General features: G+C 43.5%; 1 protein-coding gene across 9 annotated transcripts in view; it reads right to left on the bottom strand.

The window, feature by feature from the left end:
- Positions 1 to 20,241, bottom strand: part of CLEC16A (C-type lectin domain containing 16A) — a 341,368-nt gene that overhangs the window by 149,175 nt on the left and 171,952 nt on the right. For all 9 annotated transcript variants that reach the window (XR_012896118.2, XM_075899302.2, XM_075899304.2 and 6 more), the window contains 3 exons: positions 14,684 to 14,835; positions 12,011 to 12,215; positions 8,408 to 8,575 (listed from right to left, as the gene is read on the bottom strand). Coding sequence is in view for 8 of the 9 variants with exons in the window: in XM_075899302.2 (XP_075755417.1) it covers positions 8,408 to 8,575; positions 12,011 to 12,215; positions 14,684 to 14,835 (525 nt within the window). In the remaining variant the exon portion in view is untranslated. The remainder of the gene's footprint in view (positions 1 to 8,407; positions 8,576 to 12,010; positions 12,216 to 14,683; positions 14,836 to 20,241) is intronic.

Genomic DNA, 20,241 nt, shown 5'->3' with positions numbered 1-20,241 from the left:
CCCCCAGGTCCTTTTCTGCAGAACTACTACTTAACTGGTTGGTCCCCAGCTTGTAACTATGTTTGGGATTCTTCTGTCCCAAGTGCAGGACTCTACACTTGTCCTTGTTGAACCTCATCAGATTTCTTGTGGCCCAATCCTCCAATTTATCTAAGTTATTCTGTACCCTATCTCTGCCCTTAAGCGTATCTACCTCTCCCCGCAGCTTTGTGTCATCCGCAAACTTGCTGAGGGTGCAATCCATCCCCTCATCCAGATCATTAATAAAGATATTGAACAAAACCGGTCCTAGAACCGAACCTTGGGGCACTCCACTAGAAACCGACCGCCATCCTGACATCAAGCCATTGATCACTACCCGCTGGGCCCGGCCTTCTAGCCAGCTTTCTATCCATCTTACCGTCCATTTATCCAATCCACAATCCCTTAACTTGCTGGCAAGAATATTGTGGGAGACCGTATCAAAAGCCTTGATAAAGTCAAGGTATATAACATCCACTGACTTCCCCATGTCCACTGAGCCAGTTACCTCATCATAGAAGCTAATCAGATTGGTCAGGCACGACTTGCCCTTTGTGAATCCATGCTGACTATTCCTAATCACTTTCCTCTCATCCAAGTGCCTCAATATGGATTCCCTAAGGATCCCTTCCATGATTTTTCCAGGAACCGAGGTAAGACTGACTGGCCTATAGTTCCCTGGATCATCCTTCTTCCCTTTTTTGAAGATGGGCATCACATTTGCCTTTTTCCAGTCATCCGGGATTTCTCCCGATCTCCACGACTTTTCAAAGATAATAGCCAAAGGCTCCACAATGACATTTGCCAACTCCCTCAGTACCCTCGGATGCACTAAGTCCGGACCCATGGATTTATGTACGTTTAGCTTTTCTAAATAGTTCCTAACCTGTTCTTTACCCACCACGGGCTGTCCATCTTCATCCCATCTTGCGTCACTTGGCGCAGAAGTCCAGGAGCGGACCTTGTCCGTGAATACAGAGGCAAAGAAAGTATTGAGTATTTCAGCTTTCCCCACATCATCTGTCACTAGGTTACCTCCTTCATCCATTAGGGACCGCACACCCTCTCTGATCACCTTCTTCTTGTTAACATGCCTGTAGAAACCTTTCTTGTTATCCTTCACATCCTTAGCCAGTCGCAATTCCATTTGCGCTTTCGCCTTCCTAATAACCCCCCAGCATTCTCGAGCTATACCTTTAAACTCCTCCCTTGTCATTTGTTTCCACTCTTTGTAAGCTTCCTTTTTGTGCTTAAGTTCACCAAGGATTTCCCCTGTAAGCCAGTCCGGTCTCCTACCATGTTTGCCTCTCTTGCTACGCGTCGGGATGGTTTCTTTCTGTGCCTTCAATAAGGCTTCTTTAAAATACTGCCAGCTGTCCTGGACTCCTTTCCCCTTCATGTTAACATCCCAGGGGATTCTGCCCATCAGATCTCGGAGGGAGTCAAAATCTCCTTTTTTGAAATCCAAGGTGTGTATTTTACTACTCTCTTTTCTTCCTTTGGTCAGGATCCTGAAATCTACTATCCCATGATCACTGCTTCCCAGGTTGTCACCCACCTCCACTTCCCCTATTAGTTCCTCCGTGTTTGTGAGCAGAAGGTCAAGCTGCGCACAGCCCCTGGTCGGATCCTTCAGCACCTGTGTCAAGAAGTTATCCCCAACATTCTCCAAAAACTTCCTGGATTGCCTGTGTACTGCCGTATAGGTTTCCCAGCAGATGTCAGGGTGATTAAAGTCCCCCACGAGAACCAGGGCCTGCGATCTGCAAGCTTCGCTCAGTTGTCCGAAGAAAGCCTCATCTACCTCATCCACCTGATTCGGTGGCCTGTAGCAAACACCAACCACAACATCAATGCTGTTGTTTGCTCCTTTAAACTTAACCCATAGGCTCTCAACAGGTTTTTCTCCCTCTTTATACTGGAGTTCAGAGCAATCGTAGTGCTCTCTTACATATAGTGCAACTCCTCCTCCTTTTCTCCCCTGCCTGTTGTTCCTGTACAGTCTATACCCTTCCATGACAGCGCTCCAGTCATGCGAGTCATCCCACCAAGTCTCTGTTATCCCAATTAAATCATATTTCTTGGTCTGGGCCAGGGCCTCCAGTTCTTCCTGTTTGTTGCCCAGGCTTCTCGCATTAGTGTACAAACACTTCAGGTAACCAGTTGATCGTCCTATCTTGTCCATTCGAAACATGGGTCCTCCTTTCTTGCCCCTTCCTCTCTGCATTTCTTCCCGGTATCCGACTTTCCCACTCCCCTCAGGGTTTTGGTCACCGTCCCCCGATGAACCTAGTTTAAAGCCCTCCTCACTAGGTTTGCAACCCTGCCCGCGAAGTATCTAGTTAAATACAGCTGTGAGCCTGAAGACCACTCTACTGCTTTGGTTTTCACTCCATGCAAACGTCTTTCCTCCAATCATCAGTCAAGAGATGGCTATCTTATGCAGGTACAAGAAATCACCATGACAACCTTGCTTATCCACTTCACACTTGCTCTAAGTCCCACTAACCATTCTGGGCAGCAGAAGAAGCTGTCATCCAACTTCTACCCAGAGGACACCTGTGCATGCTCTGACAAACAAAAAGCACCTCCTATATCATCCCACTATCAAATGCGTGATGCAAAAATGGAGAATCAAAGATTCACCACCGTCCAAAAGCAGAAAACTCCAAACCATTGAACTAGCCCGATTCCACACAATAGGTGAGAAAAGCCATTTGTAACCTCTATATTATAAGGAGCTAATCAGAGTGGACAGATGAGTTACATAAAGTTTTTAAAAGACATGTAAAATTAAGTGACCCATAATCCAACAGCAGTAATATCTGACAGGGTGTGCACTAGAAGATCTAGTATGCTTCTTTGGCACTTGAAGAAAATATCTTTGGCCTCTTGTTCACCTCTGTTAATTGACTGAGCCTTAGTCAAGGGGAGGGGCTACCAGGGCTTTATAAAGCTGTGAGTCAGCGACCAGGGAGCTTGCGAACAGGGAGTTTAGAGGGGGAGGTTAGAGGACGCTAGTTTCTTCTGACCTTCTTTAAACATAACTTTTATAATAATCTATATTCCAGATATTTAATAAGAAGCCCAGTTTATAATTAAACTTATTCATAAGAAAAATGGAGACAGAAGCCCAGCAGCAGAGTAGGGCCTATCCTGTTTATTGTGTCGAGTGTAACATGTATGATTACCTGCCCTGTGGGCAGGTGGTGTATTTGTGCACCCATTGCAAGGAGCTCCTGACCCTCAGAGACCGAGTTGGAGCTTTGGAGGCCAGGGTGGCTGAACTGGAGGAGCTAAGGGAGTCAGAGAGCTATGCTGATGAGACTTTCCGGGACACTGTAGTACTGTCCCACCTCCAATCTGAGAGCCCCAGAGCTCTTACGGGAGGATGAAAGTCTCAAGGAAACAGAGCATTCAATGGAAGCAGAGGGAAACCATCCCATAGTTGGGACCCTACTTCCACTGAGGATACCTCTGAGGGGGAGGGAATGCCAGTTGTTAGGAAGAACCAGGTATTAGTAGTGGGTGATTCAATCGTTGGAAACATAGATAGCTGGATTTGTGATGACCGGGAGAACCGTATGGTCACTTGCCTGCCTGGTGCGAAGACTGGATCTCTCAAAGCATCTAGATAGACTTATGTGTAGTGCTGGGGAGGAGCCAGTGGTCGTGGTACATGTAGGTACCAATGACATAGGGAAGGGTAGGAGAGATGTCCTGGAGGCCAAATTTATGTTGCTAGGAAAGAGACTGAAATCCAGGACCTCTATGGTGGCATTCTTGGAAATGCTTCCAGTTCCACGCCCAGGGCCAGGTAGGCAGTCAGAGCTTCACAGTCTCAATGCATGGATGAGACGATGGTGTAGGGAAGAGGGGTTTAGATTTATTAGGAACGTGGGACGCTTTTGGGACAGGGGGAGCCTATACAGAAAGGATGGGCTCCACCTAAACCAGGGTGAACCAGACTGCTGAAACTAAACATTAAAAAGGCCGTAGAGCAGTTTTTAAACTAAGAATTAGGGAAAGCCAATAGGTGCAGAGAAGCATGTAAATCGGATGGAAACTTCTCTTAGAGAAGAATTCAGTGATAGAGATTCTCTAAGCTGTAGTCAGAAAGAAAGGAGAAGAGAGGACAAACAAGGGACCAGATCAGACAAACAACCGCATATACACAAATCCAATGCATCAGAGAAGGGCAGACAAATAAGCAGTGGCAAATTTTTTAAGTGCTTCTACACAAATGCTAGGAGACTAACAAGATGGGTGAACTAGAGTACCTCGTATTAAAGGAGGAGATTGATATAACAGGCATCACTGAAATGTGGTGGAATGAGGAAAAGCTGTGGCACACAATCATACCGGGATATAAAATGTATCGGAAGGATAGAACAGGCCGGGTGGCTGGCGGAGTGGCACTGTATGTAAAAGATAACGTAGAATCAAATGAAATAAAAATCTTAAATGAATCAACATGTTCAACAGAATCGCTGTGGATAGTAATTCCATGCTCCAATAATAAGAAATTAGCAGTAGGGATATATTACCGACCACCTGACCAGGACAGCGATACTGACATTGAAATGCTGAGGGAGATTAGAGAGGCTACCAAAATAAAGAACTCTATAATAATGGGGGATTTTAATTATCCCCATATTGACTGGATACATGTCACCTCAGGAAAAGAAGTAGAGATAAAATTTCTCAATGGCTTAAATGACTACTTTTTGGAGTAGCTGGTACAGGAACCCACAAAGGGAGAGGCAAGTCTCAATTTAGTCCTGAGTGGAGTGCAGGATCAGGTCCAGGAGATAACCATTACAGGACTGCTTGGGAATAGTGACCATAATATAATAACATTTAACATTCCTGTGGTGGGAAAAACACCTCAGCAGTCCAGAACTCTGGCATTTAATTTCAAAAAGGGAAATTACACAAAAATGAGGTTAGTTAAACAGAAATTAAAAGGCACAGCGACTAGAGCCAAATCTCTGCAAGCTGCATGGAAACTTTTTAAAGACTCCATAATAGAGGCCCAAATTAAATATATACCCCGAATTAAAAAACATAGCAAGAGACCTAAAAAAGAGTCACCGTGGCTTAACCACCATGTAAAAGAGCAGTGAGGGAAAAAAAGGCATCTTTTAAGAAGTGGAAGTCCAATCCTAGTGCGATAAATAGAAAGGAACATAAACACTGTCAAATCAAGTATAAAAATGTAATAAGCAAAGCAAAAAAAAAAAAAAAAAAAAAAAAAAAGATTTTGAGGACCAGCTAGCCAAAACTCTCAAAGAAATAACAAAATGTTTAAGTACATTAGAAGCAGGAAGCCTGCTAAAAAACCAGTGGGTCCCTTAGACGATCGAAATATAAAAGGAGCAATCAAGGACGATAAAGCCATTGCGGAGAAACTAAATTATTTCATTGCTTCAGTCTTCATGGCTGAGGATGTTAGGGAGATTCCCAAATCTGCACTGTCCTTTGTGGGTGATGAATCTGAGGAACTGTCCCATATGGAAGTGTCATTAGAGAAGGTTTTGGAACAAACAGAAAAACTTAATGTCAACAAATCTCCGGGACTGGATGGTATTCATCCAAGGGTTCTAAAAGAACTCAAATGGGAAATTGCTGAACTATTATCTGTGGTTTGTAACCTTTCCTTTAAATCGACTTCTGTACCTAATGACTGGAAGGTAGCTAACGCGACACTAATATTTTAAAAGGGCTCTAGAGGCGATCCTGGCAATTACAGACCAGTAAGTCTCAAATTAGTTGAAACAATAGTAAAGAATAAAATTGTGAGGCACGTAGAAGAACATAATTTGTAGGACAAAAGTCAACATGGTTTCTGTAAAGGGAAATCATGTCTTACTAATCTATTAGAGTTCTTTGATGGGGTTAACAAACATGAGGACAAGGGGGATCCAGTCGATATAGTACACTTAGATTTTCAGAAAGCCTTTGACAAGGTCCCTCACCAAAGGCTCTTCTGTAAATTACATTGCCATGGGATAAGAGGGAAGGTCCTTTCATGGATTGAGAACTGGTTAAAAGACAGGAAACAAAGGGTAGGAATAAATGGTAAATTTTCAGAATGGAGAGGGGTAACTAGTGGTGTCCCCCAAGGGTCAATCCTGGAACCAATCCTGTTCAACTTATTCATAAATGATCTGGAGAAAGGGGTAAGCAGTGAGGTAATAAAGTTTGCAGATGATACCAAACTTTAGTCAAGACAGAAGTAGACTGTGAAGAACTTAAAGATCTCACCAAACTGAGTGATTGGGCAACAAAATGGCAAATGAAATTTAATGTGGATAAGAGTAAAGTAATGCACATCGGGAAAAATAACCCCAACTATACGTACAATATGATGGGGGCTAATTTGGCTACAACAAATCAGGAAAGAGATTTTGGAGTTATCGTGGATAGTTCTCTGAAAACTTCCACACAGTGTGCAGCGGCGGTCAAAAAGGCAAATAGGATGTTAGGAATTATTAAAAAAGGGATAGAAAATAAGACCCAGAATATCTTACTGCCCCTGTATAAAACTATAGTATGCGCACATTTTGAATACTGTGTACAGATGTGGTCTCCTCACCTCAAAAAAGATATTTTGGCCTTGGAAAGGGTTCAGAAAAGGGCAACTAAAATGATTAGGGGTTTGGAACGGGTCCCATATGAAGAGAGGTTAAAGCAATTGGGACTTTTCAGTTTAGAAAAGAGGAGACTAAGGGGGGATATAATAGAGGTATATAAAAGCATGAGTGGCGTGGAGAGGGTGAATAAAGAAAAGTTATTTATTAGTTCCCATAATAGAAGAACTAGAAGACACCAAATGAAGTTAACGGGTAGCAGGTTTAAAACTAATAAAAAAAATTCTTCTTCACACAGCACGTAGTCAACCTGTGGAACTCCATGCCAGAGGAAGCTTGAAGGCTAGGACTAGAACAGAATTTAAAGAGAAGCTAGATAATTTCATAGAGGTTAGGTCCATAAAAGGCTATTAGCCAGGGGATAGAAATGGTATCTCTGTCCTTTGTTGGTCAGAGGCTGGAGAAGGATGGCAGGAGACAAATCGCTTGATCATTGTCTTCGATCCACCTCCTCTGGGGCACCTGGTGCTGGCCACTGTCGGCAGACAGGCTACGGGGCTAGATGGACCTTTGGTCTGACTGAGTATAGCCGTTCTTATGTTCTTATATTGATTAACTAAACAACTCTTCCTCAAGGCTCATCCTGGAGTATATCTGCTCAGAAGTTTCTGAGTTTATTCCTCTGATACAGAGGCATACTACACCTTTAAAGGAAGCTTTTTTATTTCATTTCATTTGGAAATGGAAGCCAATTACATTAGACTTCTAACAAGCAATTTTAACATATTTTAAAGTTGTATCAATAGTCATTTGACAGATATTTCTACTGCATTATACAAAGCTAACTAATTTAGGACCATATGCTACAGGGTGTCCCCGCTATAAGTCGCCTTGGTTCCTCACTAGTGTAATTGATGCTTGAGGGAGCTGTTCTGTTTGAAGTCTTCCCATTCTCCACTCTTCCGTCGTACAAAAAAAGGACCAATTTGTGTAAATGGATGTCAGCCGCAGAAAAAAATTTCCCGCTTTACATCCTTTCACTATAGGTCCACTTTTTTGGAACGCATCTTGGATGTATAGCAGGGACACCCTGTGTTATAATTTATATAGCAAGTGTTCCTATAAGAACCAGATATCACTAACTTTCAGGTATCAAGTATATACTCATCTGCACAAGCACTGTCACACCATTTATTGAAGGTGGAAAGACTTATGCCTGGGCTATTCAGTTAAGAACTTGTAAACCAGCTTTTCCATTTTTAGAAACAGGGCTTTGAAAGGCTTGGATCTTACCTATCTTAAGTTTACACCACATAACACTGAAATGTGCAGTCATCTTTTCCTTATAATCAGTGTTTTTGGGTAACCACACCCTCCTGAACTAGTCATTTTGTACTACTGATGAAACTACCACAACTTGATTAGTAACATTTGGAGTGTTTCTAAGAAGTTTCAAAGTTGTAATTCTAAGAAAATTTTGAATAGACCTATTTATAACCCAAAACCAAGACAGATGCCAAAATACCAACCATTAGATCTATATTTAAGGAGACACACTGACTGAGGTTCAGAGTAACAACTTAATTGTATATAACACTGGAATATAGAATGGTTTCATTTCTTAATAAGTTACATATAATAGTACAAGATAATTAAAAAAGATATAGTGAAAGAAAAAACATTTCTGGAGAGGGTTGAGGTTTTGCTCAAAAAGATCAAGAGGCTGTGCCATATGTTTCACATATTTGACTGATGTGGAACAGCTGCTTACATCATCAGAAGTGCTATCTTACCTGGGACTTTGTCAACAGATGCAAAAACGGATCGTTGTACAGTAGGGTCACAGCTGCCACGCCGTGATTGGTCATAAAATCTAAATGGCAGGTGCTGTGATGCAGATGTAGAGCTGTGTCCAAAACCCATCACTTCAGTTGAAGGCTGTACAGGAAGATCCAGGAGAGCTACATTTAAGAAATTGATTGTTTGTTAATAAACCTTCTGGATAACCATCTACTTGCATAAACCCCCTTAACAGATACATCTCTTAACAGATAGAAGTTCAGAAAGTATAACTGCTGATATTCTAGTTTATGTAGGTTCTGATACTGCCCGCATTATCATCACCTGAGTACCTTCCATTAATGACTTCAGCAATACTAAACATATAGTTCATACCCTCTCTCCTCCTCCACACAGGGGCAGACATTATCCTATGTGAATATGCATTTTGCTATAATCTCTCTCTGGGTACGTCCACACTACAGCGCTAATTCAAACTAACTTAGTTTGAATTAGTTAATTCGAACTAAGCTAATTCGAACTAACGCGTCTAGAACTAAAAACTAGTTCAAATTAGCGTTTTGCTAATTCAAACTAGCATGTCCACATTAAGTGGACCCTGAACTGGGCTTAAGGATGGCCGGAAGCAGTGCCGGCAGGGCATCAGAGGAGGACTTAGAGCATGGAGATGCTGTCTCAGGCTAGCCGAGGGCTGCGCTTAAAGGGTCCCGACCCCCACACTGGACAGACAGTTCTTAGGGGTGCCCCGCTTGCAAACCAGTCCTGGCTTGGAGTGCCCGCAGTACCCACACTGGGCACATCACAGCACTCGGCCATCAGCCCGGCTGCACTTGCCGCAGGCTGCCATCTGGGGAGAGGGGGCAATTGGGGGCTGCAGGAGAGCTTCCACCCCCAGAAGCCCGCAGAGCCAGCCCAGTCCTCCCCATCGGGGGCTCGAACCCCATTCCTCCCTCACCTCCTTCCACTTACCCTTCCCTAGCCCCCCTTCCTGATGTACAAAATAAAGGACAATTGTGTTCAAAAATGGAATCTGTCTTTATTGAACAAAACTGGGGGAGACTGGGAAAAGGAGGTGGGAGAGGGGAAGAGACAGGCTGGGAGAGGGGAGAGCAACTAAAATGATCAGGGGTTGGGAACAGGTCCCATATGAAGAGAGGCTATAGAGACTGGGCCTTTTCAGCTTAGAAAAGAGGAGACGGAGGGGGGACAGGATAGAGGTCTCTAAAAGCAGGAGTTGGGTGGAGAGGGTGCATACAGAAAAGTTCTTCATTAGTTCCCATAAAGAAGGACTAGAGGACACCAAAGGAAAGGAATGGATAGCAGGCTTCAAACTAGTAACAGAAAGTTGTTCTTCACAAAGCAAAGAGTCAACCTGTGGAACTCCTTGCTGCAGGAGGCTGTGAAGGCTAGAACTAGAACAGAGTTTAAAGGGACGTGAGATCAAGTCATGGAGGTTGGGTCCATGGAGTGCTATTAGCCGGGGGTAGGAGTGGTGTCCCTGCCCAAGGTTTGTGGAAGGCTGGAGAGGGATGGCACGAGACAAATGGCTTGGTCACTGTCTTCGGTCCATCCCCTCCAGGGTCCCTAGGGTTGGCCGCTGTCGGCAGACAGACTACTGGGCTAGATGGACCTTTGGTCTGACCCAGGACGGCCATTGTAAGCTCAGGGCTCAGGGTCGGGGGTCTCAGTGGACCACCTTGATTTTCATGCACACCTGCTCCTGGGTTGCCAGGCTGGCAGCTCTCCTGCCCTAGACGGCCACTTTCCTGTGCCTAGTGCGGAGATCGTGGACGAGGTCCACGATGTCCGCACTAGCCCAGGCGGGTGCCCGCCTCTTGCGGTCCCGGGCAAGCTCCCAGGAGCCGCCAGCCTGGTCTCGGGAAGAGGGGGAGGGCTGGGGGGCATCGGGTGGGTGGCTCGAGCCGTGCCAGGTGCAGGGTCTGCTGGCTGGGTGCTGGCAGGCTTGCACCTGGCACGGGCACCGTAGCCAGCCCGTGCCCCTTTAAGGGCTCCGGGGCCAGGAGGGGGGCAATAGTTTCCCCCTGGTGTTGGCCAGAGTGGCCACCAGGGAAACCTGGGGAGGTCTAGCCTCCCACTCGTTCGAATTAACTTTCATAGGCGCAACTTTCATAACTACACACCCCTTAATTCGAACTAGTAAGTTCGAACTAGGCTTAATCCTCGTGGAATGAGGATTACCTAGTTCGAACTAAGCACTCCGTTAGTTCGAATTAAGTTCGAACTAACGGAGCGCTAATGTAGCGCCTATGAAAGTTAGTTCGAACTAACTTTGTAGTGTAGACATACCCTCTATATTTTTAGAGTGCATCAGATTGTGCATCAGTTTGTCATTTGTTTAAGAACTCTTCCTAAACCATAAGAGTTAGGATTACCAAATTTGATGTGTGCAGTGGCAGTCTAAAAACTAAAAGGCTAACTGAATATTGGGAATCATTAGGAAAGGAACAGATGATAAGACAAAATACCATATTGCCTCTATATAAAGTCATTGTATGCCCACATCTTGAATACTGTATGCAGATCTGGTTACCCCATCTTAAAAAGATATATCGTATTTGGAAAAGGTACAGAAAGGGCAACAGAAATGATTAGTGGTAAGGAATAGTTTCCATAAGAGGAGAGATTAACAAGACTGGGACTTTTCATCTTGGAAAATAAATGATTAAAGCATGGAGGGATAAGTTAGAGATTTAGAAAATAGAATAAGAAAATGTTATTTACTCCTTCAGTAACATAACACAAGAAGCTCACCCAACTACATTTATAGGCAACATATTTAAAACAAACTATTTCGTCACACCTATGGAACTCTTTGCCAGGAGATGGTGGAAAAGCCCAAAATAAAACAGGGTTCCAATAAGAACAAAATAAGTTCAAGGAGCATAGGTGCATCAACGGCTACTAGCCAGAATGGGCAGGAATGGTTTCCCAAGCTTCTGTTTGCCAGAAGCGATCAATGGGCAACAGAAGATGGATCATCTGATGAATGCAGGTTCTGTTTCTTCTGAAGCACCTGGCACTCTTGGAAAACAGGATACTGGGCTAGATGGACTTTTGGTCAGACCCAATATGTTCATTCTGATGTTCTTATATAGAGCTTCGTTCTTAGCTTTTACCAAGCATGCTCAGTAACACCGCTGAAGCCTCCCTCTGTCTTCAGTCCACCCCTCATGCTATCGCTCTCCCCCTGCCCACCATCAAAGCATGCACTGGTCATCACCCACCCCCCATCAAAATCTGAAATGGTGCCCACGTTTGCTCCTCCTCAGTCCTGACCTCTTACCCCAGCCTTTATTTTAAAAAAATACAATCATGGAAATAACACATGCATTATTTTCCAAAAAAAATTTAAAATAAATTCCTTCAGTTACAGACCTGAGCAACATTGGGTACATCTGCTAGCAAGAAGATATTGTTAAGATCTATTGTTTAGAAACTGGAAACTGGTTTCAAGATTCCTCTCTTGAGAGACAGTATTTCAGATGCATTTGAGGACACAAGAGCAGATCTTACACTGAATTGTCATGAGACATGTTTACCACTTCAAACAAAAACATTTGAAGGCATCCACTTACCTGCAATTCTCTGCATTTTCATACGTCGAGCTTGGATGCGGCCTTTTGCCAAACGCTGTTTTGCAATGATACAGCGAATGTGATCAGGAAAAACAAATGTTGCTTGGAGAATGGGAAAGGGCTTAGAATGAGGACTAGATGCAGGTTTGTGAATTATTATATTCAGAGCTCTACTATCATCTTCTACTCCAGTTACCTGCATATCCTATAAAGAAACAAACTATAGTTAGCTGTGAAACAAATTGAATTGTTCATTGTTGTTAGTTAAATTATAGATGAGCAATACATCATTACAACAAAGAAGTCAGAAAGATGGAGTAATGGTTAAAAATACACAAAATGTTGCAGTAAATTCATACAAATTTCTTGTGAAGTAAAACCAATACAGCTAATTCAGGCAAACATTCAGTTAAGTGAAATAGCTGTACCCACTATACGTTTTCTAGAAACATGACTACTGAGCTTGGCGTAACTTAATAAACAGACACTACTTTTGCAAAGCAACTCATTTATATATGTTTACATTCTGATACAGCTGGAATACCAAGGTATTTGAATTAGGTATCATCATATTTGGATTAAATGAAAAAAAAATATAAACTAGAATGAAAGATGCAGAAATCTCATTTTTTTTCAAGTACTAGCAATTCAGAGGACTAGAATTTTCTATATTTCATTGCAACATTCTGGTAATTTTGTAGAATACAAGTTTTCATAAAATTCCACAACAAATCCTAATACAGTTTGGACCTCTCTGGTCTGGCAAGTTGGGACCTTATAAGTCCTGAATGAGAGAACTTGCCAGACCGGGGAGGTGTCCCCTGTCCCCTTCCCCAGTGGCCTTCTGCCTCTGGCCCCCTTTTCTCCCTCTCCAGCCAGGCTGTCCATTGTGCCACTGCTGCCCCCCAACTCCAGACTGCCATGGGCGGCCAGGGTTCACCAGCCCCCTGCACTGATCTGGTGGTGCCACAGGTGACCAGGTTTCCCTGGCTCTACATTGCCACAGGAGGCTGCAATTTTCCAGCCCCTGACTGTGCTGCTGCGAGTGACCAGGCTTCTTCACCCTCTGTCCTGCACTGTGCAGGCAGCTCACCCCTTGCAATTAAGTTCCCAGTCTCTCTGGTCTAGGACCATTGCCAACTCAATCCACATATCTACCATAGTGGCACCACTATAGGATCTAACTATATCAGCCATACCATCAAAGGCTCATTTGTCTGCCACATCTGCTAATATGATATATATCATCATGTACCAACAATTTCCCCTTGCCCTGTACACTGGCCAAACCAAACTGTTTATACTCAAAATAATAAATGAACCTAATCAGTCATCAAGAATGGCAACATTCAAAAACCAGTAGGAGAGGACTTCAATCTCCCTGGACACACAGTAACAGACTTGAAAACTGCCATACTTCAACAAACAACAACAACAACAACAAAACCCCTTCAAAACCAGACTGCAATGTGAAACTGCAAAGCTGGAGTTCATACGCAAACTTTATATGATCAGATTGGATATGAAGAGAGACTGGGAGCAGCTAGTTCACTACAAAAAGTATTTTTTCCCCTTTGGGTATTCTCATTTTCTTATCAACTGTTGGGAGTGGGCCACACTCACCCTGATTGAATTGATCTCCTTAGCACTGGCCCTCTGCACAGTAATCTAACACTCCCATCTTTGTATGTGTGTTATATCCTACCAAACTGAAGATGCATCTGAAGAGAGATCCAGCCCACAAAAACTTATGCCCAAATAAATGTGAAAGGGTGTGTTTACACTGCACCGTTATTTTGAGATAACTAGCATTATTTTGAAATAACAATTCAAGCGTCTACAAAGACATCCCATTATTTCAAAATAATTTTGAAATAACGGACCGCTTATTCTGAAATCAGTAAACCTCATTCTACAAGGAATACCTAATTTTATTCCAAAATAGCTATTTTGAAATAAGGCATGTGTAGACGCTCCACTGCTGCTATTTCAAAATAGCCCCTCATCAGGGCCATTTTAAGTTATTCCTCCCCAGTGCCTCCTGTGGCTCTAAACTGAGATAGCATGTCTACATTAAGGAAGCCTGCCTTGGACTAATATTGAGGCTTCTCTGTAGTGTAGACGTGCTATTTCAGAATAACTATTTTGGAATAGCTTATTTCAAAATAAGTGTGCAGTGTAGACGTACCTATAGTCTTTAAGATGCGACAGAACTCCTCGCTGTTCTTGCTAAAACAGATTAACATGGCTACCCCTCTGAAGCATCTCATCACAAGTATTAGAAGATCTGTTCTCTACTGCTCTAATTGAGAAAATATCTACTACATAGATTTAACTTCAAGCATGTGTTGAAATGCTATGGACTTGAGCGGAACTTCAGTGCTCAATGATCAGAGATGCTTTGTTAAATAGAGATGCCTGTATGAGGGAGTTACTTCATTTGCAGATGTCAGCCTGTGAACTTTTTAAGAGCTTCTTTGGAAAGACAGAAATTGCATAAAGCAATTTAAGAGAAGATAGAATTAGAAAAACTACTAAACACACAGAAAATAGGGAGGCATGTTATCAATTTCAAACATGCAGTGGTAAAATGAATACTAAGTTTCATTACAGTTCTTCTTACATTATAGGCTTTTCAGCTGGAAAACAAATCCGCAGGTTAACATATCTTACCTGCAAAAGGCCAGCAAATTTAACTACTCCCCAGCCCAGCCTGGCAACATCTGGCTCAACCAAACTCATCTGGTAAATATCCACAGCCAGAAATCTCTGAACTTGACCTCCATCTTTTGTAATCACGGTACAAGCAATTAAATCACTGTTATCTAAAGAAAAAAGAAATAGTTAAGATAGGCAGCTTTACAGTTAACTTGTGGCAACAGCATATTTTATTAGGTATTTCAGTTTTTTTCCCCAAGGAATATATTTTTCATTAAAAACAAGTTATCTTGCCATATTTCAGATACTCATTTTCTCTTCCCATTCAGAGTCATTTTATTATGTTTATTCACAATTTATTCCTGATATACATTGGATGATGACTTATTTTGTATGTTATTTAGCTGGTTCAGGTTTTCATTTACCAGGCTTATGTTATTACACACAATGATTTCAGAGATGAACTTAAACCTCTTAATGCTGATATCTCCTCCTTGAGAACGGCTGAGATAACAGTGAACTCAAAGCTATGCATGTATTTTTTGCAGTGTAATTGCTTATTTGTTTACCCCAGTAGCCCTTCCAGTTTTCCTCCCCATCCCACCAGTTCCCATGGTGGGAGACTAGGGTTGCTAGGTGTCCAGTATTGACCCAGACAGTCCAGTATTTTTGGCTCCTGTCTGGTAAAAAAGGTCGGAAAATATCGGACACTTAAAATGTCCGGTATTTTCTGATTTTTTCCCGGCCAGGGGGGTGAAAATACCAGACTATCTGGGTCAATACCGGACACCTGGCAACCCTACAACACACTCAGCAATTGGGCCCAGTCCCCTCCCACCCCCCGCTTTCCTGGTTCTGCAGGGGAGCTGTCTGGCCCAGAGCAGGGAGGGAGGCAAGATGGCAACCGGCTGCTGGCAGCCTGTTAGGAGAGGCAGAGCTCAGCCCCTCCGGATCTTAAAGGGGCCATGCTGTTTTTAATTTTTTTTTATGCTTAATAACTCTCTGGGTCCTTTTTTTGTTTTTGTTTTGCTCAACAACTTTGGTCTCACTCCCCCCTTTTTTTCAACAACACTTTTCCCCATTTTTGGGGGGGAGAGGGAGCTTGGTATGGGAGACCACACCATTGTCTAATCTCTAGAGCAGGGACAGGGAACCTTTTTTGGGTCCGGGTCCATTGTTCCACAGAAAAAAATAGGTCAGGGGCCACACACAAGTGAGAATTTTAAAAATAACAAAACACTAAGGGTATGTCTACACTAGCTCGTTAATTCGAGCTAGGTAGGCAAATCAGGCAACCAGAGTTGCAAATGAAGAGTAACAATTCCACGAGGAGTAACAGTTAATCCGAACTAAGGATTTAGTTCGGATTAACTTCTGAGTGCCGCGTGTAGCCGCAGAGTCAGTTAGAACTAAGGGGGATTTAAAGTGGTGGCCGGACGGGAACATGCAAATAAAGCCAGGGATATTTAAATCCCGGGCTTCATTTGCAACTCCGGTTGCCTGATTTGCCTACCTAGCTCGAATTAACGAGCTAGTGTAGACATACCCTAACTGATCTGGCCCTCAAGTCAGAAAAAACCCTCACAGATGTGGCCCCCAACTAAGAAGCAGAAAACCACACCCCATCAAGCTCCAGTTCCACAGGGAAAGAGAGGCCTCAGGCAGTGTTCCCTCTAAGATTTTTTTGTCCAGGAGTGATGAGAGTTTTGTCTTTTCCACCAATATTGAGGTCACGTGCATTTGTTCAGTTGTGTGCCACTGTGGCACTCCACCAATGGTGCTGTTCCCTGAGAGACTCTCCCAGCACAGAGACCCCAGTCCTCCCTGCCCCTTGCTGGGATCCTAAGTCCTGCTCCCAGGAAGCACACGCACTTGTGGAGGTGAGACTGGTCCCCAAAGGGAGCGTGGTTCCCTGTTTGCAGGGCAGGGACTGCCCCAGACTGCTCCCTGCGGGGCTGGCTGCAAGTCCTTGCCAGGAGCAGAGGGGAGCTGCTGCCAGCCCCTAGGGTGTACAGGGAGTGTGGGTCTGGGGTGGAGCAGCAATGTGTGGGAAGCCAGAGGGAGGGAGCCAGTAGGAGACTACAGCAGAACTAAATGTGTTTAGATACTTGGATTACTCAAAATTCTCATATAAAGTGTTGTACGGTAGACTTCTGATAATCCGGCACCTTTGGGACCTAGGTAGTGCTGGATTATCAGATATGCCGGAGTATTGGGAGGTACTCCGGTAGGGGGCTGTGACGGGTCTGCCGGGACCCGCACTGCGCCTGGGGGTGGGCAGGGAACAGCACAGTGAAGAGCGAACCCTCTGCCATTTTGCAGGAAGGAGGGGGAAGCCCTGCACCGACGCCGAGAGTGGAGCAGGCTCCCCACCCTGCAGAGTGCAGTAGTTATCACCGAGCAGGAGGGGGAGGGGCGGCACTGCGAGACCAACCCAGCAGCACCCTACCTGCTCTGCTCTGCAGCTTCCCCAAGTCTGCCACTTGTCAGTTTCAGCAGCAGCAGCAGCGAATTTGAGGAAGCGGCGCGGAGCAGTGCAGCTGCAGTGCTGCCAGGCACCGAGCAGGGGGGTGAGGGCAGCGCTGCGGGACCAACCTGGAAGCACTTCCGGGTTCCAGTTGGTGCCGGACTATCGGGAGTGCTGGACCACTGGATGCCGGACTATTGGAGTTTTACTGTATTATTAAAGGAAAAGGTGTCTCAATTGTACTTTATCAAATATTAGTTGCATGTGACTCTCCAGCATTAATTTTCTTTTGTGGCTTTTCTTACTCATACTGCCATCTAGGTACACCTGACCAGCTGTTAAATATATTAAAAGTCATGCTATGTGCTGATAATACCCACAATTTGACATTTTATCATTTGGTTTAGGAGGTCAGTCTTTTTTTACTGAGTTAACAGATATATCTATGTACAGTACAACTAATACTGAAAATTTGATTCCCAGTAATGAATGGGGGTTTGATTCTTTGGGAGTTTGATTTGCAGTGACGTTTCTTTGAAAACACTTCCAAGTAAAGTCTCTGATCAATGACTAACTGCTACATTTTAAAAAATGTATTCAACCTCAGAGGTAATCACTGGTACATATCCTACATAGCTCTGAAAGTGAGGCAAGAGACAAGGACTGATCTCCATCTGTTTACATTTTATAATATTAATGTTTTATATGTATTTTATACCAAAACACTTCTTTTAAAAATACAAGAACAAGATAAGATTGCCCTCACAATAACAAACAGGATATTCTGTACAGTCTATATACATTTATGGGATACATAATATACATAGGATGTGCTGAGGATATTTATGGGATACATTAATAAACAATGATAGATTAAAGTTCACATTTAAATAATACAGAAAGAGACAAATATTACATTCAGTAAAGCTGATTTACTGCTGCATTACTTCCGTTTCATTCCAGTGCAACTCTGAAGCATTATAGTGGGGAACCAGGATCAATATATTCTAAATCATAATAGTAGTATAACTGCAAAGGAGCAATCTGAGTGGTTTTGGAACTTGAGTTTTCAACCTTGAAGTTGAATTATCCCTGGTGTTTTACATTCAGTTTACCTGTTTGTCTGTTTGAGTATATCGAAAGAAAACCAGAGTTAAAGGAAATTACAAGCTCTGAAAGTTTCACAGTTCTGGAAAAGGGGCACAATATTCTGGACATTTAAGCTAAAAATTATGACCCACTAAGTAAAGAAGTTAGAATTGAATTAATTAACCCTAGGCTTATGTACCTGAGACACAGGACTGTTCCTGAATCCATTTTAGGAATTGGAGTGGGTCTGATTGTTTAAATAGGTGTTGAGTTGAATTCCAGTGAATTCCTTGAAAGGGGGGAAGGAGGTAGTCCTACACTTTCTCCTAAAAAATTAGATTTAAAAACTAGAAGCAAACTCAACATGGCAAATCAATGTTTATTTGACCACAGGACCATTACAATCTATATGGCTGCCACAGTGCATCTTCCCTAATCTATCAAGGATACATATTTGTTCATCTGTTAATCACTTTTGCCCCATTACTTTATTTCAAAAATTAAACCATTTAAAAACTTTGTTGGACACACACACACACACACACACACACGCAAAAATCAATACTTTTTTTCCCAGAAATATAAAGTGCTGATGGTACATCATAGTTTTTAATCCCACTGTTGCTGCACTCCCAAAAGCAGTCACACTGGAGTCTGGCTCGAGCTCCAGCAGCCACCCGCTATGTGGCCTTCCCCAGGAGCAGCCAGGCAGCCATTTTGCAGCCCTGGCTGCAGCTCTAAGCTCTGAGGAAGGGCTGAAGGTGGGGCAAGGGCTGCATGGTGGTTGTCCATCTGCTCCTGGGGTGGGGCCTTGTGGTGGGAGATTGCCCTGTGCTGATGCTGGAGCCCTGGCCATGGTGCTATGTTTAGTACCATGGCCCCTGGCCTGTACAGTGTTACCTACCAGCCCTGTGCTTTTGGGAGCCAGGGACTGACATTCTTTCCCTAAGCCTTTGCTGGAATCAGACAAAGCAATGAAAAGGCCAGGGAAGACACACTAAACTAATTAAGGAAACACCCCAGCCTCATCTGCATTGAAGATAGAACTCATTAGCATACAGAATGGAGACCAGCTCTTCCACGGCAGGAAATGCAGTGAACTATGGGATACCGAAAGCAGAGAAGCACTGCCTGATGGGAAATCTCTACTCTAGATGCTAATGAACCCAGGCCTGCTCACACCCAAATTAGTCATTATCAGACCAATTCTAGTAAGGATCCTATTGACATCTAAAAAACTGAAACTGCCTAGTTGCATTGTGAGCTTGTTCAAGGAACATCATCCATAACTAGGAGTGATCAGTCTCTATTGTCCCTCCTCTTTCTCTTTGAACTCTACCTATAAAAACTCCTAACCTTGCCCCAAGAAAAACTGTTCTGATAATGGAACTGATGCAGTTTAAATCCAGGTAAGACTTTTTCATCTCCTGTCTGATCGTGCTGGGACCTCTGTTCTGCTTGTTTCCTGCCCTGTGGACCCCCAGCTACCATCATCATCTGGGAACCCTGATCAGTGCAAGCTCCATGGAGTGGTGAGGTCTCTCTCTTTCTCTCTCCCATCAACTACCTCTCTAAGCATAGCCTCCTGACCCTGCCCTATGTAAACTGTTATATGGTTACCTAACATTTGTAATCAGTTTCAATTTAGATTTAATATTGTAACTTTCTGATATCTATTCACTACTCAGAAATAAATAACTTTCATTGTTAAGCTGGCTGCTTCTCGCTCTCTCTTTCTCTTTTGCTCACTCTTCCTCAAGGGGTGTTGTTTTGGCTTCCCCATTCGCTCTGCAACAACGTTTCTTGTACCCAAGCTAAAGATCCCTGTAGTGCCCAAAATCCTGTGGGGTTTGCTCATCGTGTGGTTTACCAGTGAATGATTGTGGTGTGAAAGTGGGGATAGGGAGTGCTGAACCTGGGGGCATATGAGGATGGCATCTTAAAGTGCTGTTTAATCCAGCCCACTGAGTGCAAAGGCACATGAGGGTGAAGTGTGGCACTTCTGTTAACCCAGCCT

Source organism: Pelodiscus sinensis, chromosome 15, assembly GCF_052426305.1.
Source record: "Pelodiscus sinensis isolate ZL-2025 chromosome 15, ASM5242630v1, whole genome shotgun sequence".
In the NCBI taxonomy this organism is placed as follows: Eukaryota; Metazoa; Chordata; order Testudines; family Trionychidae; genus Pelodiscus; species Pelodiscus sinensis.
This window is presented reverse-complemented; position numbering and strand designations above follow the sequence as displayed.